Source organism: Larimichthys crocea, chromosome XVIII (assembly GCF_000972845.2).
Source record: "Larimichthys crocea isolate SSNF chromosome XVIII, L_crocea_2.0, whole genome shotgun sequence".
Classification (NCBI taxonomy): domain Eukaryota; kingdom Metazoa; phylum Chordata; class Actinopteri; family Sciaenidae; genus Larimichthys; species Larimichthys crocea.
In genome coordinates, this window is record NC_040028.1 from 8,482,291 (window position 1) to 8,500,983 (window position 18,693).

The 18,693-nt window shown below is 40.3% G+C and overlaps 2 protein-coding genes across 4 annotated transcripts in view; one reads left to right on the top strand and one right to left on the bottom strand.

The window, feature by feature from the left end:
* Positions 1–7,151: 7,151 nt before the first annotated feature.
* serp2 (stress-associated endoplasmic reticulum protein family member 2) lies at positions 7,152–10,272 on the top strand. The gene is made up of 3 exons (XM_010748868.3): positions 7,152–7,352; positions 9,495–9,567; positions 9,743–10,272. Exons 1-3 carry the CDS (start codon positions 7,269–7,271, stop codon positions 9,781–9,783), a joined length of 198 nt encoding a protein of 65 aa, XP_010747170.1. The 5' UTR covers positions 7,152–7,268; the 3' UTR covers positions 9,784–10,272.
* A 504-nt stretch (positions 10,273–10,776) lies between these two features.
* Positions 10,777–18,693, bottom strand: part of LOC104933424 (TSC22 domain family protein 1) — a 35,672-nt gene continuing 27,755 nt past the window's right edge. For 2 of the 3 annotated variants that reach the window (XM_010748869.3, XM_010748871.3), the window contains exons 2-3: positions 14,408–14,459; positions 10,777–12,385 (exon numbers count right to left, since the gene is read on the bottom strand). In XM_010748869.3, coding sequence (XP_010747171.3) covers positions 12,110–12,385; positions 14,408–14,459 — 328 coding nt within the window. In that variant the 3' untranslated portion in view covers positions 10,777–12,109. Of the gene's footprint in view, positions 12,386–14,407; positions 14,460–14,744; positions 17,845–18,693 lie in introns of those variants that run through there. The other variant, XM_010748870.3, reaches the window with a different exon arrangement.

The window sequence follows — 18,693 nt, forward strand, 5'->3', positions numbered from 1 at the left end:
TCTGTCCATCTACGTGACAATGACTTGTGCTTGAAAGCTCACGGGGGAAAAAGCAAGTGATTTTTGATTACGTAAAGAAACTCGGATCATCCTGACCACAGATCACAACACATTTCTACACCTCCACCTGACGAGTAGCTGCTGTTGAAAGTTGGATGAGTGAGTGGAAGTGATACTGAACCTGACTCTTCTCAGTGTCTGTCATTGGCTGGATTATGTGTGAGGTCACAGCGAGAGCAGATTAACGCCCTTGAAAGGAAACCATCAATGTCAGATTAAAGTCATGTTTGAAAAAGCAGAGGGCACATCGAGGCCATGAATGACTGAACAGTGACTCAACTGACTGACTTGCTCATACCGGAGTATGAGTGTGTCAGTCAGTGTGCAGGTCCATCCAGGTGTGATGTGTTAATACATGAGGGTGTGTGTTTGTGTATCAGTCGGGTTTCAGGTGACCTGGACCTTCCAGGAATCCAGGAACTGTTTTAAGAACTCTAGGAATCTAGTTTCAGGTTTGCTTCCTGAGCCGGGATGTGAACATTTACTCAGATACTCTACAAATTGTAGATACATGCAACTTTTTGAAAAATATTATACTTCTACTTCACTACATTTACCTTTTTTGCTTGCTGGTTTGTTATTAGTGGAATAGCATCATGGACAGATATATAGATAGTAACATGAAGCAGTTGTGATGATAAAGTCCAGCAGTAGAATTTAGAAAATTGATTTAGCTGATGTGAACTCTGAATTATGGTTTATTCACGTATCACACATCAAAGTAGTTCCTCCATCACTGCTTATAGCATCCATTCAAAAGGTGGAACAGAGTCTGACATCGTTGTCATTTCTGGACTTAAAAGCAACTAAGAAAAATTCAAACAACTCCAAAGACATGTATGTTTTCATGTTGTAACATGTTTGAATCAAGACATGGTGCAAAGGTTGAAGATACTTCATGTTCAGGCACAGGTGTGCATCATCTGTTAGTTAGTTACAATCTGTGATTTTACCAGTTTTATCCTCAACATGTATTTCTCATACATATCAGAGGATGGTACCAGTTTCTGAATAAAAAGCATCCTGGGACACACAGAGGATCAGCTGACATTGATCAACTGACTCTTGAAAAAAAAAAGGTTATTCAAATAAAGAAATAAAAAAAGTTGTAGTGTAACTAAACTGAATGTAATATTTACATGCAGGTTCACTAAGAAGATAGTTTTACTAATTATTAATGTCTAAAAAGATTTATTAATCATCTTTAATGGATTAAATTTGATTAAGTTTCAGGTTTTCTAATATTCTGATTTTTTTTTTTTTTGTTCTGTTGTTTTTGCGTGTTTGTAGTGGTGCATCTTTGTTTATTATACATTTATGAGAACTGTAAACGTGGAGACACACACACACATCTCAAGGTAGTCCTTGAGTCTGGCATTGAAAATGGGTCACATAGCTGGAGAGGGTGGGGGTTGGGAGCATAGCACTGCTACACCTCTCCTCGTCTCGGGGGACTATTGAACCAGTTTAAATTTGATGCCAGGATTTATTCTGTTCCTCTCGGTTTTCTTTGTCTGTTTCGCTGTTTTCCCCTTGTCATCTGAAAAGTGCACTCATGTATGAATGTAAAGAAAATACAGTAAATATCAATTAATGAGTAATGATAATAATCTAATGATATAATATTTAAGAGTACTTTTACACTTTGTATTTTAGTACATTTTTCTGATTATACGTCATTTATATATTTACATACTTTTACTAGTACTTTTCTCAACCTGTTCTTTTCTGCTGTGCTTCCTGTTTTTGCCCCCTCCGCACACTGTATGATTCACTATTTAATGTCTTCCTGTGACGCACCATAAAATCCTTGTGTGCAGACAATCATTGATAAGGTAATAAGTGACTCAGTTCACAAAAAAAAAAGAAGAAGAAGAAAAATAAGCGTCATATAACTGAATAAATCACTCTTGTGTCCTTCAAGGTCGAGAAATAAAAACATTTAAAGCAGAAAAATATAACTGAAGTAAAGAAAAAAACTTAGTATAAAGCAAGTTTAAAGACTGTCAAAGCCAATGTGAATAATGTTAGTCATGTTGTTTATAATGATTTATAAACACAGGATAATAGACAGACCTAGCACATCCTAACACTGAGCAAGATAAAATAATCTCTGTCTCTCTGCTAGGGGGCGCAGGGGTATGCTCAGGGTGGCCTCAGCGTGTCATCGAGTCACCTTTTTAGGACCGCCCAAAAAATCCTGGACTGAAAACTGGTGAAAAACTGGTCCACACAAGTCCACATTTCACTAATATATCGTTCAAAGTCTTTTCACATGTTTTCTGAAACTATTTTCCAACATATTTAATATATTTTGAAAGAAATCTCAAAATCACCTTTACACAGACTTTAAAGGTTTCGTTCCATTCAGGTCAAATAGAGCCAGGGTGCTGTTGTGGTGCATTGACTCACAGGAAAGTCTCTGCTGCAATGAATGGAATAGGACCTGAATTAGTATCTAATTAGTATTTATATGAAGATTTAAATCATACAGACCTGAAGCCGTCTAGATTATACTACAGAAAATGATATTTCCAAACATTGTGTGTTTTGGAACGTGCTGGAGTTTTTGGGTTTATTCACAAATATTTTTATAGCAGGTTTTTTCTCCTTGGGAGTGGAAGTCTAACCCATTTCTTTGTTTTTTCAACATACAGCTGGAAGCCTTTTTAAAAAAAAAAAATCTGCTGCTAAAGACCCGAGCTCCTGTGGAAAAGTGTCGTTTCCCATTTGTGACAGCAGTGAGATTGGACGTCACTGTTTGCTGACATAAAATAGACTGAGCGTAACAGAGCTGCTGCTATATAAAATCACAGATGCAGCTCTGTCTGACTCTGCAGCATCAGGGCCGGTGGGAGTGGGTCAGCAGGGAGGAAAGAGGCGAGCAAATGAGCCTGCCGATCAAAGGAAAAGAAGGAGGGGGTTTGTTTGGGACGCTTGAATCCAGCAACCCGCCTATATGTTTTCATACAGAGCTTATTTTGTTCATGTCACACCCTCATATGCAGACATCAAACATTTCCTTCCCTCCTCCTCCACCACCACTCCACCCTCGTCTCTCTTTACTTGAATTCATCTCTCACGTTTCTGGTTTATTTTGCCAGCGTTAACTACTGTTTACCCTCCTCTCTCTCTGAACCACGTGTTTTTAGTCTGCAGGGTGTGTTTTGGCTATAATTGGGGGAGCAGGTTTGAGGTAAACAAGCCGAGATTTAGGTCATATATTCTCAATGTTGCACTCTGAAAACAGATCCCAAACAGACCTACCGTGGGCGGAGTTTTCATGCAATTGAGATGCTTCAAAGTGACATAGGAGGAGGAATTTACTCTACATCTGTTTTTGTATCTCTTTTTGTATTTGTGTGGAGACACCTGAGATATTTCCTCTGTTAAAGTCTGCTGCACGTGCATGCTAACATTTCGGGCCTGCATAATTATTGCCCAGAGCATCTATAAACGACCTCTCTCCACCCGTCTGCATTTTGTTTGGCCTAACTGAGAGCAAGAATATATTTGTCAGTCTTTACCTACTGTTATTAGTTCAGGTTTGTTCATGTGTAAATACAAAATACAGTGTTTGAACAGATGGAGAACTTCTGCACGTCTGGACAAAAATGTATGGCACTGTCCTTTTCTTCGCTGTCAACATTTCCCCCCTCACATTCTTGTCATATTTCTGTTTATAACTTGCTGAATTCATTTAATTTAAAGGCCATTCAGACAGGAATTTTGAATATTCAAAAAGAAGAGACGCCCTTCCTCCTTTCCAAGCTGTTTTTTTTTCCTTTACTGCTTTTTTTTCTAAAACATCACAAGTCTGCGGAAAGTTGTAAAGAAAACCACAGTGCTGTGAGAATGAATTTATACAGGCAACATAAACGTGACGCTGGTTGTAAACCCTCTATATACAGCACATATGAGTCTTTATTCATCAAACACTTTATGAAAAACAAATAATAAAACCTAATTTCATAAACTTGTCGATATTTTTAATCATTCAAATTTCACTGGATGGTTGATAACACTTTCTTCTTTGGTCTGACAAACTCAGAACACATTTATTCTTACTACAGACTACATGGGTGGAAAAATGGAGAAGGGACAGACATGCAATAGATCATTATGGTACAGTGTGGACAATCAGTGTAAACATACATGAAGAATATGTATGTATGAGGCTGTGGAGAAACTTAACAGACCTGAGCCACGTGACCTCGACCTCCTATACAAACACACACAGTTGTTCACACCGATCACGAGAATGAAATCTCAGCTGCAGTGTCATAGCTCGTCTCCCTGCTTTCATTTTGTTCATTGTTAACAGTTAATCGTCTTTCCTACAGTACAACACACACACACACACACACACACACACACACACACACACACACACACACACACACAGATAATGGAGACCCTGGGGATGGGAAAGAGAGAAGCTTGAAATCTAGGTCATGTATTGATGGTGACTTTGAACACACAAGGACATCTGATCTGCAGCCAGAACCTAACAGCACTTCGACATGAAGAGAGATGTAGAAACTATTTGTTCTCGTGCTTTAGACACTTAAAAAAAAAAACAACAACCTTTGGCTACAGACAGGGACACAGCACAGGCGTTCTGGGTGGTCGGATCAAGAAATAGTTTGAACCACTGACCGTATAAAGGAAGGACGTAGTAGGCTACCATGACTTCACCCAAAGATCTCTTTTAAAGCTCTGACCATAACCATGTTGGCAGTCTTGCCTCATCCATCTCCCGGCTAATCTAAAAATGGGCAAAGACGTGGAGCTGAGGCAGGCTAACTGACACCTGGTTGCTCAAACAAGGCACCTGTAACACTACCCACCTGTCACTCAAAGCCGCCATGCTGTTACGTGTCTTACGTTACCGTGACGTGTTTAAATCCAAAGTAAAAATCCAGTCATGCTGAGTAAGTTTTATATTTATTAACAGAAGGGTAACAACAAACTTAATCTGGCATAGCGTGAAAGCGATATAATATGAGATGATACAGTAAACAGAAAATATTGGAGCCTATCTCACCCTCTTTGTCTCACTCCCGCCACCAAGTACACAGGTAAAAATAAGGTGAAACTATACAACCACAGCCCCTGTGCCGATTGCAGCAAGTTAAGGTGATCCAGATCATTTGGCTCCTACAGGTAGTTATATAAAAGTTCAACCTCAGTGCAGTACAGAACTGGGAAATTAGCTACAGAGACCAAAACTGCTTTCTGTACCAGGCTGTAAACATGTTTATTTCTGCTGTGAAGTTGGACATTTTAACATGGAGGCTCATGGCGACTGCCTCGTTCTCTGCAGGCTGTCTCAAGTGGCCGTTTGAGGAACTGTAGTTTTTGACACTGGATCATAGAAGCTTTGCTCCACAGCCAAGGAGGTTGGCCAGGAGGCAGGACTGCCATGATGGCGACGCCCAGAGCCACCACACTCTGAATGAATAAAACATGACAAGGTGCCACATAATTTACTGCATTTGATGTGTCACTAACAGCAGTGTAACTTATTATAAGTCATCTGTTCAGACCGTCATTGGACCGTCTCTTCTTCTTCTCTCCATCGGTGGAGTTTGTGTGTCCCTCCCCAAGCAAACCCTTTGATGCAGTTGCTAGGCAACCCCCTGGTCTCTGTCTCACTCTCTCTGCCCTCCTTTCTCTCCGAGCAGTCAGCTAGCTCGTCTTGTCAGATGGACTGAATGATGTAAGTCGGCTGTAACAGATTCAGAAACGTGTGCACGTCATACTGAGTCAAGCTGACTTGTCGTTTGTCATGTTAGCCTGCGTTTGCTTTTTATTGTGATAACGTGGCCACACGAGGCGGCTATTTGCGAGCCATATGTAAGAAAGTGTCATCTCACTCACTTACCACCTTCTTAAAAGACCTTAAAAGAAGCTGTTGCTCCCCTTTAGTCATACAAATGAAGGCGGTAATTTGAAGTGCTTCTGACTGTGTGTGTATACCATAATGTGGAGCTGTGACCATCTCACTGGTAATCCAGATTGGAATAATTAATTATCTGTAATCATTATTAGTCTTATTTAAAAATATTGCACCATGGCTACAACTACTGAGGGGCTTGTGGTGCTTCTACTATTACTATCATTTAACTACAATGTTTTGATATCCTAGACTGCTACACTGATGTATTTCATATGGTGGCTGATTAAACTAATATAGGAAGCTAATGTAGATTGTGTCTGTCATAGCCATATGTGTACTTCTAGTACTACTACAGCAATATTCTGATCTCAAACTACTAATGTTGTGGTTGATTACAGTAATATAGTAGGAAGCAGATGTACACTGTCTGTGGCTGATACTACTGCAATCACTAAATCACAACATTTTGATCTCCTGCCCATATTTTTTTAAACATTCACTCCTGTTTATTAACAGATAGATCATACAATATTTAATCCTCCAAATGCCAAGAGATACAAAATCAAAACAGATTGGAACACCCACCCGTAAAAAAAATCAAAACACTTCATCTAATCCATGATAAATAACTGAAAAAACAAAAAGTCTGAGACACAATGACCAAAAAAAAAGTTCCTGATTAGACCAGAAACAAATAAAATTACAAGAAATAGGACATAAAAATAGCAGCAATAACAATCAAAGATAAAATTAGAGCCAGTTTGCACATATTGCACAAACATTTGGACAATTTATATAAAATGTGGATATAAATAAACAGCTCTGTAGCTGCTTCCTTACATCTTGTATTACTATAACTGCACACAGGGATCAATCACAGTGTTATCCATCTTTGTAAATATTTCTACAGACCACAGTTTTGTTGTTTCCTGTCATCCTGTTATCTTTGTAAAAAAAAATAATAATAATAATGACACAACACACTTGTCATACTACTACGATTGTAATCAATTCAAATCCCAAATCTATCATCGATTACTGTTCAGCTTCTCTCTCCACCAGGTGTGAAGAAACCCACAATCAAACAGGTAAGTTCCGGTCACCACCTTCAGAATAAAAGACCCCTCGTTGAAGTTGTTTGGACATTGACGGTCCATGCTCTTATTTTGAAAGCCGAATCCTGCGGGTTCCCGGTGTTGGTCGTGTCAGCGGTGTCGTAGCTTGACGCAGCGGTGCTGTCGACAGCCTGCAGCCTCAGAAGATAACACGGACTAATTAATCCCGGGTTTTAGAACCGTGCCGGACGATGGTGGCCAAACAGAGGATCCGGATGGCCAACGAGAAACACAGCAAGAACATCACGCAGAGAGGGAACGTGGCCAAGACGCTGGTGAGAGCAGCGAGGTGCCAGCATGACATTATCCAGGATAGGTGACGTTCAGTCCGGCATGAAAACAGCAGCATGACGGTGGTGATGGAGGTGATGGAGCCAGCCGGCCGCTCACTGCTTATTAGCACACACACCTTCCTGTGTGTGACCCTGCGGGGTGTTTACAGTCTGTACTGTTTATGACCGGAGCTGTTTAATTATTTATCATTTAAATATCTTTGATTCACATTAAATGCTCGTTACCGCCCTCAGATCTGTAAAACACGGGATAATTAAATACTGCTGAGTTAATGTAAATGTTTTTGGCAGGTTGGCAACTATTTTGATCATTAACTAATTGTTTTAGTTTAATTTTAAGGCATAAAATTCACTTCTTCAACCTTTCAGGTGTGAATATTTAAGATAACATGGACTTTAATAATCACAAAGCATGGACATTCATTAGTTACAGCAGCTGGTGCACCCAAAGTGGATGAGAAATGACAAATAAATAAGAAATATATAGAAAAAAGTCATGCTGGTGTTAAAGAGTCTGACAGCTATTGGAATGAAGGACCTAAGGTAGAGCACCTACTTACATGGTGGGAGTGTCACTCTGTTAAAGTTAAGTAATAGTAATTATAATAATAATAGTAGTAGTAGTAGTAGTAGTAGTAGTAGTAGTAATAGTAGTAACTTTATTTATACAGCACCTTAAAAAAAGACTGAGTTGACAAAGTGCTTTACAGAGCAGCAGAGCCAACAGGCCACACAGGTGTTGAACAAGTTAAGTAAAAACATGAAACATATTTTATTTTATATATCTTAACGCCACAAAAACAGACTTTTAAAATAAAAAAAACAGCTATTTATTGATGGTCTAGAAAAAATATGAGAAAAAGGGGAACGCTGGCAATAAAAATGTAAAAGAAAAAATAAAATAAAAGATTAAGAGATGAAATGATAAAAAATAAAATAAAAATAAAAGATAAAAAATACACTGCATCAAAACTTAAAAGAGTTCACTGGATCAATTTCATTTTTTTTTATCAATTATTATGGATTTAATGGAATACACTGTAAAGAAAAAATAATCATCAAACTGTCCTATAACTGTCAGACAAATAAAAACAATAAAACATCAGTATAATAATAATAATGATTCACAAAGTGCTTTGGCACAAACAGGAGAGGCAGGAAGTGCCAAAACAAAAGTAAGACAAAATTAAGATTTAAGAACACAGTAATAAAAAACGATACGATGCACTTTAATGATCCCACGCTGAAATTCATTGTTACAGCAACTCTTATACACCAGGTTGATAAGATATTATTCATAAATGAGAAATATAAAGATAAAATATAAAATATACTCAAATACACTTTAATGAATTAAACTTTTATGAAGTTCATACGCTGTCAGAGAGGTTTTCATTTAACTATTATGTTTATTATTGAGGTCGTAGTTTGCAGCAGTGTTAAACTGGACTGCATTATATCGAGAGGCGTTCCTAATATTTTGCCCATGCTGTTTACACAAGAGGTCCATAATATTAATAACACCTTTCAGTATAATGCATCCTGCACAACAACAGCACCAACTACAACCTGATTAGTAAACATAATAGTTAGATTAATACCTCTCTGACAGCGTACAAACAGAGCTGTTGTATTGGATCACATTTGATTAAACAAGTGTACATAATGAAGTAGTAATATAACATTTGATTAAACTAATATGGTGGTATGTTAATATACCCAATGCTAATATTGAACTAAGCTGACGTCATCCCTGTGTGAGTCTAGACTGCTGACTCGTGCTCTTCCACTCATCTCCACTTGAGCCACAGTTTCATGATTAGACACTTTGTTTGCTCACTGCAGCCACAAAGTTGTTATCGTGGATATTTTTGATGAGTGACTTCACTGTTTTTTTCGTCTCGCTAACCACGAGAAAAACAAGATAATAATCGGTGGTGGCAGGTTTAAGGAGAACCAGAGACAGAAGCATCAACAACCTGAGCAGAGGTGGAAATGGGAAACCTCTTTGTAAATCTATCTATCTACATTCAAGGTGTTATACTCTGCAGCATCAGTCTCATTTCTGTTGTAGGAGTAATACTAATGTATGTGTGTGTGTGTGTGTGTGTGTGTTTCCCATAGCGACCACAAGAGGAGAAGTATCCTGTGGGGCCTTGGCTGCTTGCCCTCTTTGTATTTGTTGTGTGTGGATCAGGTAATCACCTTTTATATCTTCACAAGAAAGTGTGTTTGCTTCAGTTTTTGACTTTGTTGATAGTAAGCAAACCCAGCTAATATAAGTTGATTACAGGCAGTTGAAACATTGAAATACAATCATAAGACTTTTGATTACAAACAGAAAACAAACACACATGGTCTGTTGCTGTCAGCCATATTTCAGATCATCCAGAGCATCCGCATGGGGATGTGATCCAGAAGGAGCCTCTGGACCTCCCCGTCCCCCCACTCCACCCACATGCCCTCACTGAGCCTGGCTAGCCTGCACCTGCACACCCCTGACACCTTTCCAGAGGCCCAGAGACTGACACCAAAGCTGCAGATCCAGCAGACCTCAGAGAGAGAGAGAAGCATCCCCGACCACCTCCTCGGGACATCTCCCCGCCCTTTGATCAGCGTTTACAGTGTTGCAGTCTGTGGTACTGACAGCTTTTCTATGGACAGTCTAAAACCACGCCGGCTGGAAAACATGTGTGTCTCATTACTCACTTGGCACCTTTGTGTGTGTTTGTGTGTGTGTATATGAAGGTGTGACTGTTTGTGTGAGAGTGTGTGTGCAGCCAGTGATTCCTGCTGACAATGTGCCATATCTGTAATGTAAGTTATATGAGTATTCGTCCGTGTTATGTGAGAAGAATCTTTTTTCAAATAAATGTTGAGCATTTAGGAAGCGCCTAGTTATATTTCTGCTTTCTGTGCATCACTGTCACTCATGACAAACACTATTAACTGTAGTTAGTATACATACATGATCTGTCAACACTGAGGAGGCGGATCGGAGATCAACCAGTCAGATATGGTCCATTTTAATACAGATTATTCTGAAATTGTACCAAATAGTTTTGTAACATTGTCCTTTTTTTTTTCTCCCCACTTTCTTTCAGGTCCAGTATTTCCTAATAATTTAAATTGCCTTGAACAGTATGTAATTTAGCACATATTAAAAGGGAAAATATAGACAAAGTAAGATGATAACCTCGGATGATAAGTCAGCTAATGTAGCAGTCGATTACATCAATATGGTAGAGCACTAGTGTAGCACTCCAAACTCCACTCGACTGTGACTTCTATCTCACTGCTAACAAGAAGGTTCGACAGCATGGCAGGCAGTCATTACATATCAATATCAATCAGTCACACCCAGCAGACCACGAGGACGAACAAGAACGAGGCGTTGACCGGGTGGTTATTCATCTTTAAGCATGTTTATTGAAAGTTGTGAAGTGCAGCTGTCAAGTGCAATTTGTGGTAAGTATGTTACAATATCTCATCCGGTTTGTTTGTTTTTATTTTTCTGCAGAAACATGCACAGAACATGAGCATACAACTGATACACAGAATGAAAAAGAAAAAACATCTCCAGTTTTTTTTTTAAGTTTTAAATGTTGAGTTTTTAAGATATTGTTCATCCAGAAGTACGTCACTGTCAAAATAAAAATAAAAATGTGCAGAAAGAAAGAAAAAGAGAGCCAAGTGAAGATGGTTGTACAGTAAGGGAAGGGATGTGGACAACATGTGTTGGCTGTGCGTCGTCAGTTAAATAACCTAAACTCCCGTCGATCCACCGTCTTGAAAATACAGCATTAAAAATAGACACAGACCGGCCGCCCGCTCGCCCGTTTCAATCTGTGTGACCAAGATAGCATCTGTTTCCCCCTGTGCCTCCTCACTATTTTACATGGTACTTACACTATACAGAAATATACATCATCTTCTGCCCGTCAAACTGTTTTTTTTTTTTTACGAAAGAGAAAATGCAGCTTTAGCCCAAATGTCTCGACCCCATCGAATAAATTACACATGCTGCCACCGCCGCGCAGGGTCGAGAAAACAGCAATGATGAGCTTTGTCGAGGGCAAAATGAGGAGCTTGAAAGTGAAATACTGAAATCATCATCTCGTCTTCCGTAAGAAAACCGCGTTTTTGTTCGCACGGTTGTAAGTAACGTCACCTCCCTCACCCAACTCCCCCACCCCCCCATTCCAGATGGGGTCATGATAATAGCTCACATTCTTCATTTGTCACTCTGAGAAGGCGTTTGTCTCTCTCAAACGTCTCGACGTGTAACGCTATCGAGAGAGAACCACTTTTATTTACATCATTCAGCAAAAAACAACCAATACAATCCTCCTCCACCTGCTCCTCCACCTCTGTCATCAGTAAAATCGACATCACTTAAATCCAGACACAGGCACAGTGATTTTTTTTATCTATAGTTAAGTATATTGTCGCCACTGATAAGCTGTTTTGTTTCTTCTTGGTAAGACATTCTAGTTGATATGTCCAAAAGGATTATTTGGCAAATGTTCGATGATTCAGTCCTCCCCCACCTCCAATACGTCATCTCGAGATTGTCACCCCCCTCGCTGCACCGCTCGTCCCGCCGGCTGCATCCTTCTGAGAGATAAATATGTGCAAATTCTTGTCTTAACAGCGTCGCCTCCTGCTGCAGAAGGCAAGGTGTGGCTCTGCTGCCGTAGCAGAGCTCAGATCAAGTCAGTCTGTCCGCGCAGGCCGGGCTATGCAGACGGGCCGGAGCTGTGCGAGGTGGGCGGCTGGGCAAGGGGGGCGTTGCTGGGGGGTCCCGGTGTGGCTGCTACTGTCGGAGGAGCAGGTGGGGAGCCGGTCTGAACCTGCGCCTGGAACTGGGCCATTTGCTCGGGGCTGGCCAGCGTCTTCAGCAGGGTGTTCTCCTGCTCCAGCTGGGAGTTACGCTCGATCAGCTCCTTGATCTGCTCCTTCAGGACCTCCACCTCCTCACGCACAGCGTACATCAGGTGACTCTTCACCAGGTCCTGAGACAGACAGACAGAGACATGGGTTACTTATTAATACATCAACGCGTTCATATGAAAGAGACGTCAACCTTACAACAATGACATGAGACCAATGAGAAATAAACGTTAGATTTAGAGTGTGTCGATAAGAAAGAAGGACAAAATGGCCGCTACTCAAAATGAACCAATGACTGATTGATATTAGTTAATCACCATTAACCTTTCGAATTCTGCCTAGCAACCAGCGGACGTTAACGGCAGATGTTTGTTGCTCTGCTCCGATTGGTCGACTGTCATCAAGGTAACCGTCAACTCAAACTGCTGAGAGAGCGGACAGCCTTGAAAGTAACCCTTGAACAATAAACAGCCGCCAGCATACCGTAGGTCGTATCGTTGAACAGACTCGATTGTAAGCATCCCCATACCGTGCTGAACGCGTGTGTGTATATAACTTGTGTGGCTAAAGTTAAAAAATGTGACTGTCAGAGAGGGGTAAAAAACAACCTTAAATTTGATTATAAGCATCCTGAGCTTATCCGGTGTGGATATGAAATATTTTACAAACTAGTCAGAGAGTTTGTAATGACATAAGTGTGATGTGTGGCACTACCTAGCCTTGTAATCTATTACAATATGAAACAGTTAATTCCTTTATAGCTAAACAACAACACCAATTAAAATAGACGCAGACTAGTCATAATGACAAACAAGAAGGGTAAAGGGCATTTATAAGAATACAGATAATGCTGTTTACACTCAAGAACAGCTGTCAGCTCTAGGCAGAGCGAGCATAATCTCTGTTTAAAGACTGGAGATTGATGCTGAAATGAGGAGAAGGAGACTGGGATGCAGAGTTGGATCTGAAGCGGTACAAACCATGTGTACCGTCTGTTATCATGGGGGCCATGAGATCTCTCCACAATAAGATGGAGGAGCTAACAGCGCTAACCAGGCCACGGTGGGAGTATGGACGCAAAAAACTAATTTTGGACTCTGGTAACTCTGGATGTCTTTCAACTCGTGAGAGCGGCCAGGAGAGGACCGACAGGAAAGCAGGGAGAGAGCGGGGGGACAACACAGCAAAGGAAACGTCTGTGGATCACAGGCTGGAGTCAGAACCAGGTCGTTACAGGATCATATGTGGGGAGCTCACTCTACCAGTACGACCCTAGTAATTTATGTATAGTTTTCTCATCCATCTTGTATATTATCAGCAGCTGTACCAAGGAATTTCCCTGGTGTGGGACCAATAAACTCGATCTCTATCAATGTGTGAGTGCAATACAAGACACTACACTGCAATTAAGCAGCATAAATGATATGTACAAAATAATTATTTCCTGTAATATTACAAACTAAACATGTATGATGACATATAAGTAGAAACAGGTCGTTAATCTAATCTAATCTAATCTGGTGATAATTACAATAAACAGATGATAAACGTGAGGGAGTATATTCCCAGGGTGCCACGTCATTAACCCTGCCCACATCTGAAGTGAGGGCCAATCAGAGGCCGAGATACTTATAACCAGGCGTGTGAGCCTTTCAGTTTGCCTAGCAACAGGACTGACAAGAGCGACAACAACAGAGGCAGAGTGAAACAAAAAATAAAACTCGGGTTTCGTTTTCAGAAAAAAAAGGAAATTAATTACCGTGACCTACTTTTAATATATGTTTATATATAAATATACATTTAAATGACACGCTCGTGACGTTGTCTCGAGCTGAGCACGGCGGTTGGTTTAACGGCAGTTATTTCGTAGAGGACGTTCGATTCGTTAGCTTTAGAATTAGCATTAACGGTATTTTTGCGCTAAAACGGTCAGAAAATGTAAAACACGGTAACATTAATTTGACTCCACGGCCTCTTTGTTGTTGTGTTGCCAGATAGATTTAAATGAACACACACCAGGATTAAACGGCCTTATGCGCACAACATAACAAGTCGGGCTCTGCTTATGCGGTCCAGCCTCTCACACATCCATCCCCCGCTGGATAAGAGCAACATTTTCCAGTGTGAAGACTTTTAAAACTCACCATAGCTTGCTCGATCTTGTTGTCAATGGCCACAACGCTGGCTCCTGACGAACTGCAAAAAAAGAAAGAAGAGAGATTAATGAGAAAAATCTGTGCTGTGATACAAAGAAAAGGATCAATGCAGGGTCGCAGGCTAACGGAGAACCAGCCCCCCTTGTCCTCCTCTTTATAGAAACGTTACAGGAAGCCTCTGGAAATTTCTATTAAATGGTTTCGTTGTGGATCATCGTGCATCTCTTTCGCTTTGCTACAACGCAGCTGCTGTAGCATCCATCGCCTGAGCAGCTCCATCACACAGCGGGGACATTATGCTGCAGGTGAATACGGTTTAATTTACCTTTTATCGAGCTTTACGTGGGAGCTCTCCGCGCTCAGTAACGACGACAGAAACGATATGGAGAAATTTCTCAGCTGGCAAACGCCTAAATCCATAGCCACGGTGTAGCACGATGAATTCATACTGGCCATCTTCTTTTTTTTTTTTTTTTTTTTTTTTTGGTGTGTGTTTGTTTTACAGTCCGGATCCCGTCCTCGACCTCCAAACCACCGCCACTACAACCACCAGCAGCAGTAGCTCCGAGAGACGCATCCACACACCCGCACTAGTCTCTGTTGTGTTGCGTTGAAGCAGCTCATGCACCGACTGCAGCGGTACAAATACAATCCAAGGTCAGCTCATCCCGTCGGTACTCGAGCACAAAAAAACACTGCAGCTCGGGGACTAACCCGCATAATTTATCCAGCAACAAACCGAGAGCCTGGCTCCTGATTGGTCGAGACGGAGCCGGTTTGAATAATTTATGCAGGAACGCCCCCACCTGGCGCTCAGCTGACGAAATTTGCATAATATATTCCCCGGAGCAGAGAGGAGGTGGATGAAACCGGGGAAAACCGGATGGGAAGGGACGAAGAAAAGAGCTGTAGTACTGGAAAACAGGCAGGGGCCGGATTTTTTTTTTTCTTACTGTTTTAACAGCGACATTCACGTTTAATTCAACATGACTAACACAGGAATTCACCCCAGTTTAACCAGAGAGGTGTAAATCCTGTTTATACCTTCATAACATCGGGGTTTTTCACCTCTATGGATGACTTAAAGTACAAGGAAAACCTCTGCTAATAATTGGTTTGTAACGCTCTAAAAAAAAATCCACCACAATGTTAGTGAGTAGGAGCAGTTTATGAGACAAATTCAGATTTACTACGTGGAATTTTATGCTTTTTTGCTCCATTTTAGGGTTATTAGAGTGTCTAACATTGCTCACCACTGCATTTTCATAACATAGCCTTGCTTTAGGAAGAATTAAGTTGCCCTAGAAATATTTAGGTATCCACAAAATGATGCCAGCCCTCTAAAAAAACACATTATCTATAGTATCTATAGTGACAACAGCATTGTTTCAGCAATCCTCCATGAGCTGCAATCATGTCTATACATATGTTGCCCCCATGTGGCCCAGCACAGCACTGCAGGACTATGAGACAAAGTTAAGTGAGAAAAGCCTGGTAAAACCAACCTCAAACATCCGTATTTTATTTAAAAATTTAAGTTAGATGTTCAGGCTGCCATATGTGAAGTGGGAGACTGGGACTATCAGAAGGTACACGCTCTATAAATCAATGCAATGGTCGACATTTAAAGAGTAGACAGACAGTCCTACTTGCATTTTGTGTTGGCCTATTTAGACATTTACAATGACATCTTTTAAACACTTAAGCTAGATGTTTACAAAGTAAGAGGACATTTTTTGGCAGAATAAAACACTATCATACTCGACTTCCAAAAATAAGACGGACTGTCACTGACTTGATTGAAATATTTCTTTTGTGATTTTAAACGCGCTGTTTGCTAGATACTATATAACCCATTTCTTTGGGAGATTACACATCCGTCAAATGTCTTTAAGATGTGTAAACTCCATGAGGTCAAATCTGACTCAAACATTACTACACACCCAAAAATGTCATCACAGTACTTTTCAGGAGAGGGGCGACTTGGTCACACCCAAACAAACTCCTCCACACGCACAAATTCCCACCTCAGACATCATTGAAACAGGACACACACCTCCCTACACATTCTGAAAGGACACATTCACACACTCTATGCACGCCCAAAACACTCAAAATCATGTACACAAACTCTTGACATTCCTGCCTCTGATCTCACACACTCAGTGTAAAGGAAATAAATACAGACGTGCTTTTCTTACATGATTTCAGCCAATTTAGAGATGACTAAAAACAAGATGAGGTATGGCATGTGGGGGAAACATGATGACAAAAGGTCTATGAAGGGTCCCAGTCGTCCAGGTCATCCGTCTTTGAAATCTGAGACAACTGGACTTGGTGGTAGATCTGTGAAGACCTTTCATCCAAGTGGCTTCTTCAGCTGCCCCATATTCAACCCTTCTCAAAGAAAAAAGGAAGTGAGATACTGCTTATGATGTGGTTTGTACTAGCACAACAGATGTGTTATATCAAGGGAAGCTATATGGGACAATTAAACACATCCAACACTGTATGTAGTAGCGTACAGGTTGATCACCGTCCAAGTGATTTAGAAGTCAGTAACCACCTTTGAAATAGGGGCTTATGCTGGTTAGAGTATCACAGTCCTGGCTAAATTAAGCACCATAAACGTTAAACAGAGGCTCAAATGTAGCCTTGAGTACTTGTACTGATGTCAGCTTGGGTTCTCCTCTGATCCCACTCAAACACTAAAAAGCCAAATAAGAGGCTCTAAGCCACACTTATCTCTTCCGGTCTCTTCTTTGACTGGAAGAGGGTTTAGCCAATTATCCAAAGACCCAAATAGCCAGCACAACAACTCTTGAGGAATAAAACTTACATCCAGTGAGTTAATGCCCTGAAACACACACACAAACAAACACACAGGTATTTGGTGAAGGCTATACTTGGCTCAATTGGCTGCTAGCCAAGAAGAAATTCGAGAAAAAGCCATTGGTCAAGAACAAGACTTTGATGTATTAAACAATAAACCCAAGGTTAAAGACAACAGAGACAACAAATGGATCTGACTTACTGTTTTCTGATGCTGTGTGAGGGTCGTATTTTATTTTTTTCAATATGTCTGTGAAAGTGACCCTTCATACTGCTCCTATGACGCTTGGTAAAGATGTTAACTTCACAAACTTACTGCTTTATTAGTACGTCAAACACCACAGAGTTTTAACAATAATAATAAATTGGTAGGTCAGCCAACTGATGGCCTTTCCTGCCTTGCCGTAAAACATCACTAACCCAGTGACCTACTGAAGCAACCCGAGAGAAAAACTGCCCAAAGCTGTACGCAGATAACGCTTGACGTCTGCTTCATGTTCTTATTTTTCACAAACACTTCGTAATGTTGGGATCTTTTAAATACATAAGAGGACAGGCATTAGATCTGGACAAACTTTATAATTTCCAAACATAAATCTGTTTCTTACTACTTATCAAGGGTCATATTCTAAAAAAAATAAAGAAGCCTACATGCACAAAAATGATATTATAAATAATTCTATATTAAGATGTCTGACAAATGCACTCATCTTCACTGATAACTCAGATCTAATGTGGCTAGACTTAGTTCCCTTTGTTTATCAAGACTGAGCTTGAAAACAATACCTTCCTGTGGATGTTACTCAACACTTTACTACTCTGTTTTGTTATTTAACTTACACTTTCCTCTCTGTGTCACGACAATGATTGCGAATGTGACTTGAAAGCACGCCGAAAGTCACTCGGCTAAAAAATTAGAGTTGATTCAACACATGATAGAACAGAAAAATGTAATTCCGCTTAAACAGGCAGCATGGCTCAGTCACATTTAGTCACTACTGCACAGGCGTATCTAACAAACTAGTAAGTCTGTAGCACCTGGAAACTTTTTCCAGTTTTCTAATTAGTTTCTTTTGTAGAAAAAAAAAACAGTGCAGTGTTGACATCAGTCACAAACAGATTATTACAAAAAGAGTGAGGCTTGGAAAGAAACTACCTTGTGGTATTTATGTGTCATTATACTGTTGCAGACGACTGCAGAGAGATTTCATGTGAAATCAACATGATAGTCAACGACAGCTGTTAGAAAATAGCAGAATATGTCAAGAAATTCACACTGATTTCAGTAATTCTCTGTAGACATTAGTAAATAGCTTAATGTCCACACTTTAATTTAGTTTACATTGACACAACTTCTAATATCTTCACCATAGATTGAATTGAACTTGAAGGGCAATGCGTACGCACTAAAAACAGTATACAATAGTATTTACTACAAGTAC

What these genes read in the sequence shown, in the direction of transcription:
- serp2 (XM_010748868.3), top strand. Translation starts at nt 7,269, where the DNA reads ATGGTGGCCAAACAGAGGATCCGGATGGCCAACGAGAAACACAGCAAG. An exon ending in GGAACGTGGCCAAGACGCTG is followed by an intron (nt 7,353 to 9,494) that starts GTGAGAGCAGCG and finishes TGTTTCCCATAG; the next exon opens with CGACCACAAGAGGAGAAGTA. An exon ending in ATTTGTTGTGTGTGGATCAG is followed by an intron (nt 9,568 to 9,742) that starts GTAATCACCTTT and finishes TGTTGCTGTCAG; the next exon opens with CCATATTTCAGATCATCCAG.